At 28.8% G+C, this 18184-nt stretch overlaps 1 protein-coding gene across 3 annotated transcripts in view; it reads right to left on the reverse strand.

Moving 5' to 3' along the window:
- wnd (wallenda) overlaps nucleotides 1–18184 on the reverse strand; it is a 102805-nt gene that overhangs the window by 25854 nt on the left and 58767 nt on the right. The window contains exon 1 of one of the 3 annotated variants that reach the window (XM_014423180.3): nucleotides 4876–4972. The exons of 1 other annotated variant lie outside the window; for it this stretch is intronic. In XM_014423180.3, coding sequence (XP_014278666.1) covers nucleotides 4876–4937 — 62 coding nt within the window. In that variant the 5' untranslated portion in view covers nucleotides 4938–4972. Of the gene's footprint in view, nucleotides 1–4804; nucleotides 4855–4875; nucleotides 4973–18184 lie in introns of those variants that run through there. One more of the 3 variants, XM_067052231.1, reaches the window with a different exon arrangement.

Below are 18184 nucleotides of genomic sequence, written 5' to 3' on the forward strand. Positions count from 1 at the left end.
ATTATCATAGTGTATAATAATTTTTTGTAGTGAATGGGAAGTTTAGAGCGTTTGTCAAGTAGATGTTGTAGCAATCGAAATCTACGAGCAGTTTCTTGTCGTTTCAGTGGATTCTAAATGTTAAAGTTAAATTCATTAATTGAAAAAAAGCTTTTAAAAAAATCCGTCTCCCTTAACCTTCTGTAATTTAAATAGCAATTCATTTTTTAATTTTACAGGAAAATTATTAAAGAATAAGGAATGTATTAAAAAATTATTTTTTTATTGTTAGCAGTATTAAAATATTATTAAGAAAAATATAAACTTAACAAAAATTACGAGAGCTGAAAAGGATATAGTCCATTTATAGGATCCATTATTTATCCTACTCTTAGATAGAAGGAAATTAACGTTAGGAATTACATTTTATTTTTTTTTTAGTAGTACCTGTTAATTTGGAGAGCTGGTGGAGCGGGAGTTAGTTAAATTGAGTTATACTGCGTTCAAGAACGGTATGCTTCAAACAATTGAAAATTATTAAGATATAATGTAGGAAAATATCAAAGCTGGTCGTTAATGCATCAAATGTATTGCATCAGACTGACAGCTTATATATGTAATATGAACTATATATATATAGAACAGTATATTCACCCGAACCTATCAGCTCCCATAATTTCAATCATTAATTTCACATGATAACGAGTATAATGTAAGATGGAACGAGATTTTCAGAAACCCAGCGAGGTTACGTATGACGCATGATGCCAATGTTTAACATTCTCAGCACAGCCTATATTCACTGCCATTTTTAAATAACAGAGGAATAGGAGCCGTCACGTAATATGAACGGGCAACAACGATAATAGATCTTAAAATATAAAGGAAAATCCCAAGTATCAAGATTTGTTTTTTTAAACTTGTTCGATTAGGTTGAATATCAGTTTTAAGATTTGGAATATGTTAACTATTATTTATTCAAATTTATAAAGCATAAATGATAATAAAATCCGATCTATCTACGGATTCTACTGAGAAATATACCAATGGTTTATGGTGTTTGTATTATAGACTGTCCCACAATAGGTGGGACACAACTATAGAATTTTCGGGATTTTTATTTTATTTTCACTGGGTCATATCTGTGACATATGGTATCGTTAATTTTTTAACCTTCTCTGGTTATTTTCCAGTCCAATTAACTTTAGTATTCGAGAAGTGGTCAAGAATGTACAATGTAAGTGCAAGAGAAAAATTTTTTATTAGTAAATTGCTTACTGTTAAATAGATTTTTTAGCTATTTTTGTACATGTCTTGACCATACATAATAAAGCTATAATTATAAAGTAGAAAAATTATTTATTAGTACCTTGATTACTAATAAATGGTTTTTTTCTGCTTCTTTTGTACATATCTCAATAGCGACCCGAAATATCCATCTACCTACAATCAATTACATACAGTGAACAAAGATCTTCCGAAAAGATATCTAGAATGTTTTTTTTCCCGAGAAAATCATATCGTAATAACTAAAATTTACCACGTTTTCACGTATAGCTGAGAATTCAGAGATAGATAATACATTTCCAGAATTCTAAGCTCTTAACATTCTTAAGAGCCAAACTGGATAATTCCTAAAAACAGGAAAATTTTAGGATAGTAAAAATATAATTTCTATTTAAAAAGATTACTTGATAAAAATATTGAAAACTTTAAATAAAAATTGCTCTTAAAATAAATTTTAGAAAAATATATTTTTGGATTTATTAGTCAGTGACTACAACCATTGTGTAAACAGTTGGCAGTCTGGTATGATAGTATATGCAGCGGTAGTGAAGCTACTGTCATGTTGAAGTAAGTCTGCATGGTGATACTTCACAGCCACCGCAGGAACAATTTATATCGGAACTTTTAAGTGTTGAAACTCGATACGATAACTTATAGGTTCATGACATTGTTTTAAAAATGTGAGAGTCATATCAGCACATCGTATACACTAGACACTATGCCCATTTTTTATCAATTTTATTAAACTGTTTTTGCTTTACCTTAACCTTACCAGACCAATTCTACGTACAGTTATATGCTTTAAAAAAACAAAACAATATATACACATTTATCATTCGGAAAAAAATATCTGTTCAAACTGCTCATTTGTAAACGTAAGGAAACAGGGTAATGGCCCATACCTTCCAAGTAAAAATCTATTTACTTAAAAGAAACGGGCACACGTAGACAAGTACACCAGAACATTAACCCGGAAAATTGAGTGGGTCATTTGCCTGTTTTGTCGGTGATATCTTTTTTTTTTTTTTTTTTTTGTGATAGCTATACGCTACAGCAAAATAACAAATAAAGTGATATCAGCATCGTAAGGAACTAAAAGAATCAAATAGAAAGCTTGCAGATATTGCACGTTGCGAAAGATAAGGAAAAATATCATGCATAAAATTAATACGACAAATATACATATTAAACATTTAAAAATTTCGTATATGAGGTTCATTTTCCATATTGAATGTTTTTATCATCAGCGAAAATTCAGCATTAGATATTAAAAGTTGTAAAAAAAAAAATGATGTAAAAAATAAAATAAATTCATAAAAATAAGGGAACTGGATTCAACATGGAGGTATGTTGTATATTGAAAAGTTATAATTTAAAAACTGATTACATCAAATGTTTGAGATTTAAAATTTTTATTACAGATGTACTAATTACATTGATAATAAGTAATAATTTGATGAAATACACTACTATTATTATTATAATTTTTTTTGTGTGTGTTTTTTACTTTCTTTCGGCTATATTATAAAAATGTGTTACCAAAATTTTAGCCATATTTTCATAAGATGATTTTCAATTCTAATATAAAATATACGTTTTAGCAGAATTTTTTTAAAGAGCTGTTATTTAGCAGAATGATATATATATATATTTTAAGATCGTTGACAATGTTGAATGAATTAACTATCAAAATGGAATATAGTTTAGACTACTATTTTGAATAAAATAAATAATTTAGCAATTCAAAGGGAATACAATTTTAATTAATTAGTGTGTAAATATAAACAATTTAATTTAGTAAGTGTAATTTTTAAAAAAAATTCCTTAAATGGTTTCACGGACAATTGTTAATGAAAGTAGTGTAATTGTTTCTTAACTTTACTTGACATGTCGCCTCCGAAAGTACTAGGAGTATTTTCTCTCATACTGTTCCTGTCCTTAAGAATTTTAAAAATTAAAACATTTATTTGCAATTTATACTCTTGCAGAGTTTATTTAGACGCTGCCAGATCAATGATGAATAGGTTTTGCAAAGCGAATAGGAGAGGTCAGATATGTTACGAAATTTACTGATCAGTATTTTTACTAACAACCAGCATCTAAGACATATTTATCACACAAATCTTATTAATGAATAAATTCGTTCATTTACTATGTAATTTAAGATGAGGTTTACAATTCTACATAAATTTTTTTTCTCATATAAATGTTATTTTAATTTACTATAAAGCAAAATTTTAGAACTTTAGATTTCGTCGTCGAATTAGAATTCAGAACTCTAACAATCATGTTAGAAAGTGATAAAAATAATAATTTCTAATTTATAAAATAGAGGTAAATTATAGACATCAGATAGAGTTAGAGGTTAAAATGACATTTTGTGAAGATGAGGTTCTGTGTCTGAGCAAGATCTACGATTCCCATTTGTTTAAAAACTGAAGCGTTAATTTGGTGAGGCACATATTTAGTTCGTAAAAATGCCACTTGATCACATTTGCCTTTTTATATTTATGTTCAAGTAAGAATTCAAGGCAATATCGTATTTATTTGACTCCAAGCGATGCCATTTGCACTTAGATTGTCAACAACAGAGATTATTTTTACATATTACAAAAGATAGCATACACGTTTCAAGATGATAAAGATAGTCGAACTGGGATGACCAGAAGATACCAAAAGGGGTGGAGGTATCTGTGGAGAGTTCATTAGAAAAATAATGTTAAATTTAATAATTTATCCCCGGATTAAAAATAACGGTATTTATTAATTTATCTTAGTTTATTTACTTTTAATATTGATATTCAATGTTTCTCATTATTTCTCAGAGACAAGTATGAATTCATATTTAAACTTCAAGTATGTAAGTAATCATAGACGGGACCAGTAAAAATACTAAATTGTAATCGATTAAAATAAACTATGAAGCCAATTAATTATTTTAGAACCAATAAAAATGACGTATAATGGTTGTTAATTTAAAAAAATATCTTTTATCGATTCTCGACAGGGTTATAAAAGGAAGGACATAGCCCCCACCTCCCAGGAATGGTCCATATACAAGAAACCAGAGCGCGCTAATTCAGTGACATTCAGCAATAACTTTTTCCCATAATGATTCCAGATTCTACATATATTATCTTTTCATGGAATGTTTTAAGATGAATCTTAAAACTAATGATGATATTCATAATTATCGTAAAACATATTTCAAATGGCAAAATAATCAACGATGCTAACCCGAAGTTATTAGATTCTATCACTTAACTTTCACTAGTCAATGATTTGTAATTAAAAGTATCGTCCATGAATTAATGTTCCACAGTAATTTTGAAGGACAGAACAATCAAATATTTAACGACTGATACACGTATAAGTACACAAAATTACTGTTCTATACTCGTAAAGATAACACTTATTTTTCAAGGCATTGACGTAAACAGTTGTTGACTGAGGCACGTCAATGATATAAATGCCAAATTGTGTATCTGTACGTTAAACTTTAGCTTCAGATGAAAAATACAGGCTAAATGAAGCTCACCTGATTTTTTTGGATCTACCACAACAACAAATCATCACACATCAAACACTGGTATAGACAATACAACTTACACTCCACTGTCTTTGGTCGTGTCTTGACTACAATCGTTACCCGTCATTGTGATGACAGCCATGGCGGCACAACACTGACTGAAGCTTCGCCACGGAGGAGGGGATGTCCTTGTAACCTCCCCCCTACCTGTCGGTCCCACGGAGGAGTAGGCATCGACTGGTCTGGACATGAAATGGATGTCCGTAGCACAAACTACTAATTACTAGAAATATAGGTTTATTTTCAGAATGTTTAACATTTCAATAAACACTTACTTATTATGGATTACCTAATGACCTGAAAACTTCAGTTCAAAGCTTGTATATATCAAAGTTTTCAACTATGCCCATTTTACAAAACTTTTAATTCATTATACAATTAAGAATTCTATTCTGGGAAGAATATATGATGTTATATGCAATTGTACCATTTCTGGGGAACATGCGGCCTACGTGTGTTTCTGTACTGTCTTCATTAAATATACAACTTATTCTGATTAATATTTAATTGCAAACGTTACAGTTTAAATAAAATAAATTGTATGTAAGTAAAGTCTCAAAAAACTCTTTAATATTTCTTTAAAAGTCCAACGTTCGACTAATTCGGCCACATGGACAATCTTAAATATTTTTTTTTTTTTATATTTATTTATTGCTATTTACAACTGTACATTATAATACATTTAGTAAATCTGATCTTAGTTAAATTGGAGTGTTACAGGCGTGTAGAGAAACTACCCATCGGTAGCACTCTAATGACGTTTTACATTAGCTGGTCTCGTGGCCATCTTCTTTTCAGACGCCTCGGAGGATTGTCAGGAATGGAAGAAGAAGCAAGGTTAGCAACTAGTGGTTTTGGGTGGCTAGGGAGTTTATAATGGAAGGACAACTTTAAATATAAATTTACAACTCACATCCAATAATTTAAAAACTTTTTTGCTGGATATACTACCCACGTCATTAATTTTAGTCAAATTACCCTACCATGTCACTTTTTCATTAATTTTTGGAATTTTTAATTACAGATTAGTTTAACAATACTATTTATTTCTTATTATACAATAGTTTTTCTTTTGCATAGCCTGCAAAAAGTTTTCAAATTATTGGATGTGAGTTGTAAATTTATATTTAAGAATTTCCATGAGGATGGCCGCATTGGCCGAAACGTTGGACTTTTAAACAAATAATAAAGATTGTTTTGGAACTTTACTTGGATACAATTTATTTTATTTAAACAATAAAAACCAGTCTCAAGATAGTGAAAAGATTATGAATGTATAGATTACGACCCTTTAAAAATATTTTAAATAGTAGTTTTAAAGCAAGAAGGTAAACTCACCTCCGGATTCTTTTTTACTAGTAGGACCATACAGAATGGACATTTCACAATAAATTGATTGCAGTATTGCAGGTAACCTTAAAATACCACAGGTAGTAAAAGGCAATATCAACATGATTTATTCTTCTTCGCATAATAAAGCGATTTTATTGTTTTTTCCACAAATTTATTGTTTTTTCTGTTTTAGAGGGATCAGAAAAGAAAAAAAAATACGAATGTCGATCAATTTGTCTACAAATGTAGATGTTATATAAAAGGTAATTAAATTCCACACAAAAAAAATATTAGTAATTTTTAAAAAATGGATCATTATTAGTTAATCAATTATATAAATTTTAAGGTAAATTATTATTTCAGGTTCCCATTAATATTTGATCTTTTTTTTTTAACTATATACTATTTTGTTAATTATCTTTTCGGATATGTGTCAGCTGAAAGATTTTAATAAATAAATGTGCAATGAAAATGACTCTTGTGCATTTTTAAGCAGCCTATTTTAAAAATATTATTCGAAAGGGACCTCCAATGCCCCACATCGCTCAGTTTCCGATTTAGTGGTCCGAAGAATTCAATGAGTTGGAAACTTTGGAACTGGATGTTTATTTGCACCATTTCACACAATTAAATTGGCAATAAAGATCTTGATTAGACCAATCATAGCGAAGAAACAGGAAATATTTTTTTCTTGTGACGGTGCCTAAAACGGTTAAGAAAGTCATGTAAGGGGATACACCACATATGTTATTGTTACTCATTTACTGAAATAATAAATAATTAATTCATATAATAAAACTTAGAGTAATAACTTGCAGTATATTTATGGTAATAAAAACTCAACTAGTGAAAACTATTTTAATTAAACCAACGTTTCGGCCCACGTTGTAGGGATTCTTCAGGACTATCTATCAAAGTAAAAAAGTAAATGAAAAATTAAAACGGTAATAAATGAATACAATGAAACGTAAAAGTTAAATAAGAAAAATAAGAGGTTATAGACAATAAATAAAAACGAAAATAATGACAGCTTAAAAGAAGAAATATAAAAGAAAGTACAATCTAAGAAATGGAAAAAGGGGGATAAGAATAAAATCGAGAATAAAGGAAGAAAATGAAAATTCCTAAGCATTAGAATTTTCAACCTAGCCGCAATATGTGAAATATATATGCCAATATACAAACTATAAAGCCTTTTCGTTATTGAAGTTTTATTTAACACAGAATATTTCTGCTGACACTGCAACTGCTGACAAAATATTTCTGTTTTATCTTTAGCAAAGTTTGAAATATATATGGCGGTTTAAAGTTGACACAGCAAACTCTAGATATTAGAGCAGCTGAATAATAATTTTTTTTTAATATTTATTATTATCACTACAATGTTCAGTAAAGACACTTATATGTTCAAAATCATTGCAAGTTCTAGAGAAAAAACACCCTTAAAATTTCATATATTCAGGAATTGGATAACGTTTCAAACTTCAAATTGTTCTTTTTTCAAATGAAATCTCTAGTATTAGCCTATTTGTCTGATTGGCAATAAAATAGTCAATAAAGTGTACAGTGCAGTTATGAAAGTTTAAATTACCACATTGAAGACGATATGGCTCTTGATAAGATAGTGTGTATTGTATTTGAAATTTATTTATTTTATGTAATAATTTATAAGGGATAAAATACATTTATTTTTATGTCCTTAAAATGTGTCTAATATCGTCAAATTGAAAAATCCTTTCTATGAAGTAATATTTAAACAGTTATCATTACAAAAATATTAACAGATCAATGAACTAAAAGAAAAGAATAATTTCCAGAAAAATAAGATTTAAAAAATGAAATCCAGAAGTTAAAAAAAAGTGTGAGGAAGCCTTATAAAAATATTTAAAATATCACTGAGAAAAACATCAAGGATTAAGACATAATTTAATCCTTAAGATAAAGGATTTAAATATATAAATGATATTATAAAATTTTATATAGAAATGTACAAAGAATGAGTAAACAGGAAGGAATTGAAATCTCCTGAGACTTTAAGACCACAGCAACGTCAATATCCAATGATATATGATGTTCTTTTAATGATATTGCATTTACTAAATGCAGTTAACGTGAAATTTTAATTTAAAGTAGGAAATCTCATTTCGTTAAAGGTGTACACACGGGCACTCATAATGTCTAATTATATATATATTTTTTATATAGATGAAAAAACTTAATTGTTAATTATTTGGATTAAAATAAGTTAGCTTCTGTCCATGGAAAGATTTCTGCAGATGACAAGAGATTTTAATATATATTTTTATAGGTAAAAATCAAAGAATAATATTATTAAATAGTGAATAAATTATTAAGTGATTCATGAGAATAGAATAAGAATTAAACTTTGGTTTATCGATTTTATTTAACTATATCTATTAAACGGCTATAATTTAAACTATTTATAACTAAATATCTGTGTGGAATAGAATCCATGAACAATCTTGGGCAAGATTGGCATTGGAAAATGAAGAGTAAGGGTACTGAAGTGTTGGATGGACTGCCTTACTCCCATGGCTATAAGAAGCTTGAGTAATCATCTGCCTTAATCGGACTGATAAAGGCAGATCAAGTGATTTTTATCTGATGTGAATTAATTTTTTTTTAATTAATATTAAAAATTTCAAATCTTAATAATAAAATTTCATAACTTCAGTATTGGTCTGAGATAGAGAATCGGTTCGAATAACTTGTTATAAGGTGTATTACATCCTTGTATGAGAAAAAAGAACAATGAAAAAAAAAAAGATCAGACGTCATATCAGTATTGAGATAAAATGAAATCATATCAAGTCAAGCAGGACCTATTAAAATAGGATATGAGCTATTAGACATGAAATACGTTCTAAACATAATCTAAGATTGGATGCCTAAGTTAAAATTTGAAGGCGAACAAAGATGAAATGAATGCTAGAGAAATTTAAGAGGATCCAGGAAACCAAACCTTTGATAATTATAAGGAAAACCCGACTAACCGGAAAACCCATCGATAAATAATGTGTTTTTAAATAACGCAATACACCTTAAAAGGTTGGATTGGCTGAATTAAAATAGACTCAGATAATTTCTATGGAAATAACGGGACTTATTAACTTTTCATATTTTAATATTTCAATCATTTTGAATGACTGAAGTAAAAATAGCAATGACAGCTTGATATACAAACTATTATATGTATAAGTTAAAGTTAATGATAATTATATTCAGCAAATGATAACTAAAACAATTATTTGTCACTTATTAAGTTAGATTTTGTAGAAACAAGAACAATATAGCTGATTTTAAGCTAAACAAGGACACTTTTTTTAGTTATTACTAAATAACTTAAAAAAAAAAAATTGTCTGACAGAAGTTTCACCTATAAATTCGATAAAATTTGCTACTGCTTGAATTTACAATGAGTACGGTACGATATTACGATATTACATCCCATGATACAGTTCTTCTCACATTAACTTTTCTTCTAAAAGTTAAACATTGTCTCAAAATTCATATTTTGTGAAATATTGTCAACAATATTCGATAATAGAATATTTAATAGTGCTCCTAAAAATGGAGAATAGCTGAAAGAATTGAAAAGTGGAATTTGTTTGTCCCGAATTCTATGGAAACAATGTGAAAAAAAATAAGTAGTAATAGTTAATTTTTTAATGAAATTTCAGTAAAAATAATAAATATAAAATGCAAACCAGGTGTATAGAATACAAAGAATTTATTTCATATAAGTTTTATTAAAATTAAATATAGATAAATAATTTACAACTTGGACAGTTTTTCAAGTTTTGAATACTATCATTTCTTACTGTTCTATACAGCCACTACCCATTTATTATTTGTCCTTATTATTTGAATTCATAAATATGAACAATTTTTTTTTTTAATTTCTCTCAATATTTTTGGTTATTCCCTATTTTAAAAAGAACCATTGAGCCTGAAATTCTTTTAATTGCTAAAATCGAAGTTGGATAAATTTACTTCAAATTTGTTCTTCGTCATTGTTCTCGCCGAAAGAATATTTTTGACAGTATTTTATAAAGTAGAAGACATTTTTTTTAAACGTTTTTAGAAAAATGCAATAACTTTATCTCAAAAAGTAACGGTTTCACAAAGCTCATTTGATTTTTAAAGCTACAAAAGCGATTACAACACGAGCTATTCTTTCGGGTGTGTTGATATTGAGTTATTTAGTAGGAATTGAGGGGATTTCACTCAAAATCTAAAATACCGTTCTTGTTTCTACGAAAATTAACTTTTCATTTAAGTTTTATTGTCGATTTAATATCTGCCCCCCCCCCTCAACTATCAGTCATTAGTTCAGAAGATGAATAAGGGATTCATATATATATTAAAACATATTTAAGATTATAACAGAATAATTCTAATAATTCTAAATACAGCTAATAATTCTAAAAGTTGAATTATGTGTTTAATTTATTCGGTAGATACCCATAATCAACGGGGAATTCACAGCGGAAACGTCGAGATATTTTCACTAGTTCTTGCATGTTAGTTTTAAAAACCGCAGTAATTAAATATCTTCTAAGGAGACAAAAATAAATTCTAAAATCATTCGTTTTTCGCATCCTTGAGATCAGAAAATCTTCATATGTATCAGATAGTCCCAATAAGAAGAAACAGGATTACATAACGAAGTAAAACAACCAGTTGTTATATAACGAAGTACCAGTTCACTATTTCTTCAAAGGATGATAAAATTATTTGCTTAGGAAGGACACTGATTATCTTTATATGGCCAAAGAGGATTTGGTAAACTAGAGCATTCTTCTTCAGCGCATATTCAGTAACTGCGGCGAAAACAAAAAATTAATTACCATTAATATCTAAATAAAATACAAATATATTTTGGTCCTTATCTCTTAACTTTTTTTATTTTTCTCCGACGTTTCGATCCTCAGGCCATTAACCAGGAGACCCCTAAAATATTTATATTATTTAATTACAATACACTCAACGCAAAATACAATATTTCTTTTAACGTGCCAAACAATTGATCAATAGTAGAGTCAGTTATCCTTAAAAATAAATATATTTATTAATGAATATCACAGAGTTTATTTTAATAGTTTTCTATAATACTTATCTGCTTGCAAATATTTATATTCTTTTCGCATCAATTTAAATTTTTAACAATTTTCTTATATGACTGGGTCAACATCTCATGCTCAACAAAACCTTTGAACCTTACCATTTTAGACTTTCTTCATTCATTTGCACATATGTTTCATTGGTATAGAACTGGAAAAATGTGAAATTTTATTGAAATATGACCACTCGTTTTTAGAATAACAGATTTTGAAATTGCAGCAAAAGCTTCCATAAATTAGCTAGAAATATGGAATAGATGTTATTTTACTCTTTCATATGATATGAAATACTAAATAGGTGGTTTATTTCCTTAGAAAGAACAAAATTACGTTTTTCTAATTTAAGTTTTTCTAATTTATTCTTTAAATTGGTTGTGTTGGTGCGACACATAGTGGAAAATATAAATTTGGGACGGAAATGGCTTTAATGTAAAAAAATAAATAAATAAATCTTCACTATCATCAGTTAGCTTTTTCGCTCCACTTTAGAATTGGAAAACCAAATTTATTGATTTAGAATGCTTATGGTTCCCTAGTATCATTATTATATCGCTGAAAAACAACCATCCATGCCGAATTTGCAATTTCCATAGCCGAAAGCTGGTGGAAATGCCCAATGTAGCAGGAAAGTTAGACGCCCCGAAAACGTCTTAACTATGTTTTTAGGGTTTGGTCAAGGCAGTATAATGAAAACTAAACTTTTTTTATTTTTATACCAGATCGGCCTGGTGGGACTTACATGGTTGATATAACTTATATTATATATATTTTTTTAACAGTTGATTATGAGGGGGTATAGTCATACAAAAGACATCCCTAACTATATAAAATGTTCTTATTAAAAGAAAAAAAAATAATAATAAAATAAATAGATAAGGATAATGCTTCTTAATAAAAGAGGAAAGTAAAATTAATAACAAAAAATAATGATATTGGTACACATTAATAAAACAAACAATTGTCTTCTAATAGTAAAAAGAAAGTTAATTTGAAAAAGGGAAGAGAGAAGAAAAGAGAGAAAAAAATAATAATAATAAGTAAATAGAGGTAGTGTGACTATGAATTAATTTTATATTTATTAAAAATTTATAAAAGAATGTCCTACAGCAGTCTGGGCTTCATTCTTCGGGTTGAGGTTGGGTTTCCCAGGTTGTAGGTCACTGCTCCTTTAACCGTCGGCAACTGGGAGCGGAACTTTTTTTTGATATAATCATCTATTGACTCCATTTGTAATTTGCGATGCAATTGGCTATTTCTTAATGAAAACTAAAGTTTTCTAGTAATTTTTTATTGTATAAATGTTTATTTTTTAAGTTATAAGAAATATATACTGGAGAAAGATAGACCGGGTGGCGGTCAATAAAAGTATCAAAATAGTAACAAAAACTATTTATTGTTAACCAGTATTTCAACGTACTTTGTAGAGCTTCTTCAGGGCTAAATAAGAAAACAAGATACATATTTTAGAATTAACAGAGCATTAAAAATAGAAAACATTTCAAAAAAATTGTTCTGTAAATTCTAAAATGTTTGTATTTTGTTTTCTTATTTAGCCCTGCAAAGTGGGGCGAAACGTTGGTTAACAATAAATTGTTTTTTTTTTACTATTTTGATACCTTTATTGAACGCCACCTTAACTATCTTCCTCCAATCTACTTCATACGTTCAACTATCTCCTTCCAATATAAGAAAAATACTAAACAAGATTACATTTTGTTATTACCTATTTTCATTGTGAAGCCGCTGACTATCGAGATAAAGGACATGAAATTCGAATTCAGTCACAAACTACATATAAAAAATACAAGTGAAAAACTTTTTAATGCAAAATAAAGCTTGCGAAAATAAAAGAGTTCCAAATAAATAAAGAGCACAAGTCAAAAATAAGTAAACATGGAAGGAAAAATACCAAGTTTAAGACATGGCAGGAAAGCTTTAAGGGTGCTACAAGATGATCAAATGTACTGAAGCCAGAGAAAATTGGTCCAGACATTAGACTTGGAGAGGGCTCCCCACACTACAATACAGGAGAGAGGATGGAATAAAAATGAAATGATTTAACCCTTTATCTCAAGATCTTGTAGCTTCGAGGTAAAATATCCAATATTATGTTAAAATATCTTATATGAGGGGAATAAAACAAGATAAACATAAAGAGCAACATTAACTGAAAGCAGTATGCACACTGGAGACCGACAATAGAATTATTAATCCTACTGTTTCTAAATGCTAACTTCTATAATTTTCACGATCTCAATATTACCATTTTCCATTTAAAGTTCAAGTAAAAAACAACTATTACAATGTTTTAGTGTTCCATAGTTATAATGACAGCAGTAAAGAAGATATGACGATTGTCAAAACAACGGTGGTGAAACAAACACGGTTATTTTCACCTATAGTTAATCATCAAATTATTTATTATTTTATATGTATAAATTGTTTCATACTGCTATAAAATGACAGATGGTTAATATTTTAAAATAAATAATTCTTTTATTTATGAGAAGATGATTGGGGGTGCGGTCAGTGAAGAACAAAAATCAGTAAAAACTTATTTATTTGTGCCAACATTTCGGCCAGAATTGAGGCCTTCATCAAGGCTAAGAACATAAAACAAAAGAGCAGCCATAATGAATAAGAGGAATTACAGAATGGTTAGAAAAAATAACCAACATTTTATTTACAAAATAGTATTGAAAGAAATGTATAGTTTAAGTATTGAAAGAGCAAAATAATAAAATACGCATGAAAAACTAGTTTGTAAATATATGTACAAAATTATTAAAAATGAAGTGTTGAAAAAGTGATAAATAAAATATATATGTAGGCAATTAAATATATAAGTAAAATAACAGGATTAAAGAAGTAAAAGATAAAGTGATTAATCCAAAAATAAATAAATAAATATGAAATTAATATCTTAATTAAATTAACATGAACATTTTAATTTAATAATACTTAGTTAAAATTAAAGTTGCGGAAAAAAAATTGTAACTAATGAAATATGTAAGTAAAATACTAGAACTAGAGAAATAAAAGGAGTACAAGAGAAAAGGAGTAATTAGTAGGAGTAAAACATATGTTAAGTGTTTGTTATAATATTATATACGAAGCCCTGCAACGAGGGGTGAAACGTTGGCTCAATTAAAATAGTTTATTACTATTTGAGCTTTATTTGACCGAACTCGGACAATATTCTATTTATTTAATGATAATAAACCATTTTTATTCAATCTTGCATTTGAATCCTGTTGTTTTAGTTGAACCGTTCTCATGAAAATGGTAAAATAAAGCGCAAATTCCGTGATATAAAATGGTACTTCCGGTTAAGCCGATTTTGACGAAAAAATTTCTGAAACATCCTAGAAATACACCTGCCTTAAATAACGTAATTTTAGTTTCGTTCGTTTCATTTCTGAGCGTTTCCATACACACAAAAACTAAATCTGTAAAATTACAAAAATATAACAACAAAAAATATAATGATACATTTTAATGTAAATATATAAAAATGGTGTGTTTTTAGTAAATACAAACGGAGAATGGCCAGTAGAGAAAAAAATTTCCTAAATATGAATCGAATTAAAAAAAAACACAATGAAAATGTGAAGTAATTAAGTAAAAAAGTTTATATATTTTCAGAAAACTATTTGATGAATAAAAATAATTTAAATATAAAGTTGTGCTGACAACACTGACCTAAAAACATAGCGACCCCATTTATCTCTGAACTCTTGGCTAATGCGCCATAGGGGGTGCAGATAAATAAATAAATTTCACATTGTCGGCCTTCTTAGCCTTATTTTTTCTTTTAGCAGAAGGAATAAATAGGGTACACCATTACACTCTGGTAGAATATGGTGCAATTAAAAAAAAAAAATGAAATTAAAGCCAAAACTGAACTGCCTTAAAAGGAAAAACCTATCACAAAATCCAATGGTATTCTTATTTAACCAATCAGGGATTTAGTGTTAAACTTAATTTATCAAAAAAAGCAAAAAAAAAAAAAAATGCATCCATTCCCCCCATTTAAATACGGACATATATTACAAAAAGATCTATTAAAGTTTTGTTTCATCATTACCAAAGATATGAAAAATTTTCACAATCATACAGGATGCAAAAAACATTTTTTTAATTAGAATCAAAAGTTTTCAGTCGTATTTTACGATTTAGACATCGAGGGAGAAATTTGGTTCCGTATTGGTCTTCTGTCGCCAAATGTTCGGGCATAATCGTTAATCCAATTTTGATAGAATTTTCTGGCATCGAGCCAGATATTAATATACTCATTATTATGAGTATAATAATATCTGAGACGATTGTTGAAATAAAATAAAACTTTACTTTTCAATATTTTTTTTTTCAATAATTTATTTATTGTTATTTACAACTGTATACATATATATACATCAAGTAAATTTGCTGTAAGTGATATAATGACATGATACAAACATGTGGAGAATCTACCTATTGATAGAACTCCAAAAACATTTCTAGAGAAGATCTCGAGGCCATCTTCTTGTCAGACGCCTAGGAGGATCATTAGGTAATGAAGGAGAAGCCAGGTTAGAAACGTCTTGGTTTGGGTGGTTGGAAAGTTTATCATGGAAGGATTGGTATCTGGTTCTGGCCAAATCGGAAACATATGTCACATTGAGGTCCGGATGGATGATTTGATTTGTGACAAAGTAAGGAGCATTAAAGATTTTACGAAGGATTTTGTACTGTAAGGATTGGATTCGGGAGGAATTCGATGGTTTAGTGGAGCCCTTTAGCTCAACTCCATATGTCCAGATAGGCCTTACAACAGTAGTGTAGATCAGTCTTTTGTAATGGATTGGAAGTTTGGACCGTTTGTCCAGTAAATGTTGTTATAGCCGGAATCGACGAGCAGTTTCCTGTATTTTATGAGGATCCCATGTCAGTCTTTTGAATTTTCAATTTTTAATCTTAGATCAGTTCTGATTGAAAAACATCATTATTTATTTTAACATTAATGTATTTTATTTTTTAAGTAAATGAAAGGAAACGGGTTACATAGATATTATTTTAAAATAATTTTCTATTAAATATTCGTTCCTTTCTTCTTTTTTAATGAGTACACATTCTTTAAGGGTTAGTTGAAACCATTATTGTATTTTATTCCTTTCCGAAACCAATTTATGATATGAGAGGCTCAAAAATGTAAAGATGCTTAAGTGGAGCAGCCTAAAACAATTTGTAATGACCAGAGGGTGTTACGCCTTTAAGCAACAATCAACAACATCAACAATTTGTAAAAACATTGTTCTATTAAATCTATATGAAATAGAAACAATGTTAAACTCTACTATCCCGCTCTCTTGAAGAGAACGTGAACCCTGGGAGGGAAACAATAGACCTTCTAATCATTAATATGCAGACACAGTCGTAGTGAGGAGGGATGTTGAACAGTTGGAGGTAAACACAGCTGAGGGCTGTCTCCTTGCGTCACCTACTCTAGTAATACAACTATGGCTTTTGACAGTATGCTAATTACGATTATAGTCTCTGAAAGAATGGAATAGAGAATAATAGACAATATGAAATTAATTTAAATGACTCTAATAAAAATTGTAAAGAGACGGAAATAAGTTTTCAAAGCTAAAATCTTTGTTTTTTATTTGAAGTGCCTTACTCTCATTTATGAAATAAAATAGTACAGTTCCGTCGAAGTAAGTTACATTCCACCAAGCATAGCTGCATTGACGTCAACAGTTTCGTGTTGCGGCCTTAGTGAAAAGCGCGAAAGGTTTGGAAGAAAAAGAGAAGTGTACCTTTCCTTATTTTTCTTCTGTTATTCTTTGGAACTCTTCTCCAAACTTTTATTGCTAGTGTCATCTTCCCGAAGTATAAAGGTAAATGTAATTACAAAGTTGTTCAAATCATACCAGTACTCAAGAAGAAAAATATCATCTTTCTTAATCATCATTTCCGAAAATGTGATTCTGGATAACTTAGAACCAGAAATTTAGAACGTTTTGCTCCAGTTTTCATTTGAGTTTCTGCGTCAATCGATGTTTTTGTTTATTGTCTGATAGTTTTTAATTTACAGTATGTGATAGGATCATAATTTCATAACAATAACATTTGGTCTAGATTTACTAGGAATACTAAGTTCTATTGTTATAATGCATTTCAGTAAGAAATATTCTTAAGTTGGTTATTTTTAAATAAACGTTTCTCCATTTTTTTATTTAAAAAATTAAATACAATTGACAGTATAATTAAGTGTCGGTTTTGTATTTTTTTTAACTCTGAGGAAGCTGTGATATAAATTTCAGAGATTTCGCCTCCTGTAAGGACAGAATTAAAAAAAAAAAAGATAGTAACCAAAAAATAGAATTTCGCTAAAATTGACTCTCTGGTCACCCGATGGACTTAATTAAAATTGTTTAGTTTTTTTTAAACTGCTGGATGGAGGTAATAACAAAAATAAAAGAATTTTATTAAACTTAGTAATATATAATTTTAAACAGAGAGTTAAGGTTGTTTCTAGTTAAAATAAAAAAATATTACTTCGACGAGTCTCTATAATATAAATATATGTCATTGAAAACCAAATTAAAATCGATAATGACAATAAACTATCTTGAAGTGTTTTAGAGGAGACCGAATAGAAACCTTTTTTTTTTTTTTTTTAAACTAAAAGTTGTAACCGATCTAGCCCGAACCCGATATTATTCCTTCCATAATAAACTCCCTAACCACCCAAACCCACTCGTTTCTAACCTTGCTTCCTCTTCCATTCCTGGCAATCCTCCAAGGCGCCTGAAAAGAAGATGGCCTCGTGACCTTATATTGTAAACTGTTTTTAGAGTTCTACTAC

Source organism: Halyomorpha halys, unplaced genomic scaffold (assembly GCF_000696795.3).
Source record: "Halyomorpha halys isolate HHAL.00 unplaced genomic scaffold, Hhal_1.1 Scaffold409.1, whole genome shotgun sequence".
NCBI lineage: Eukaryota > Metazoa > Arthropoda > Insecta > Hemiptera > Pentatomidae > Halyomorpha > Halyomorpha halys.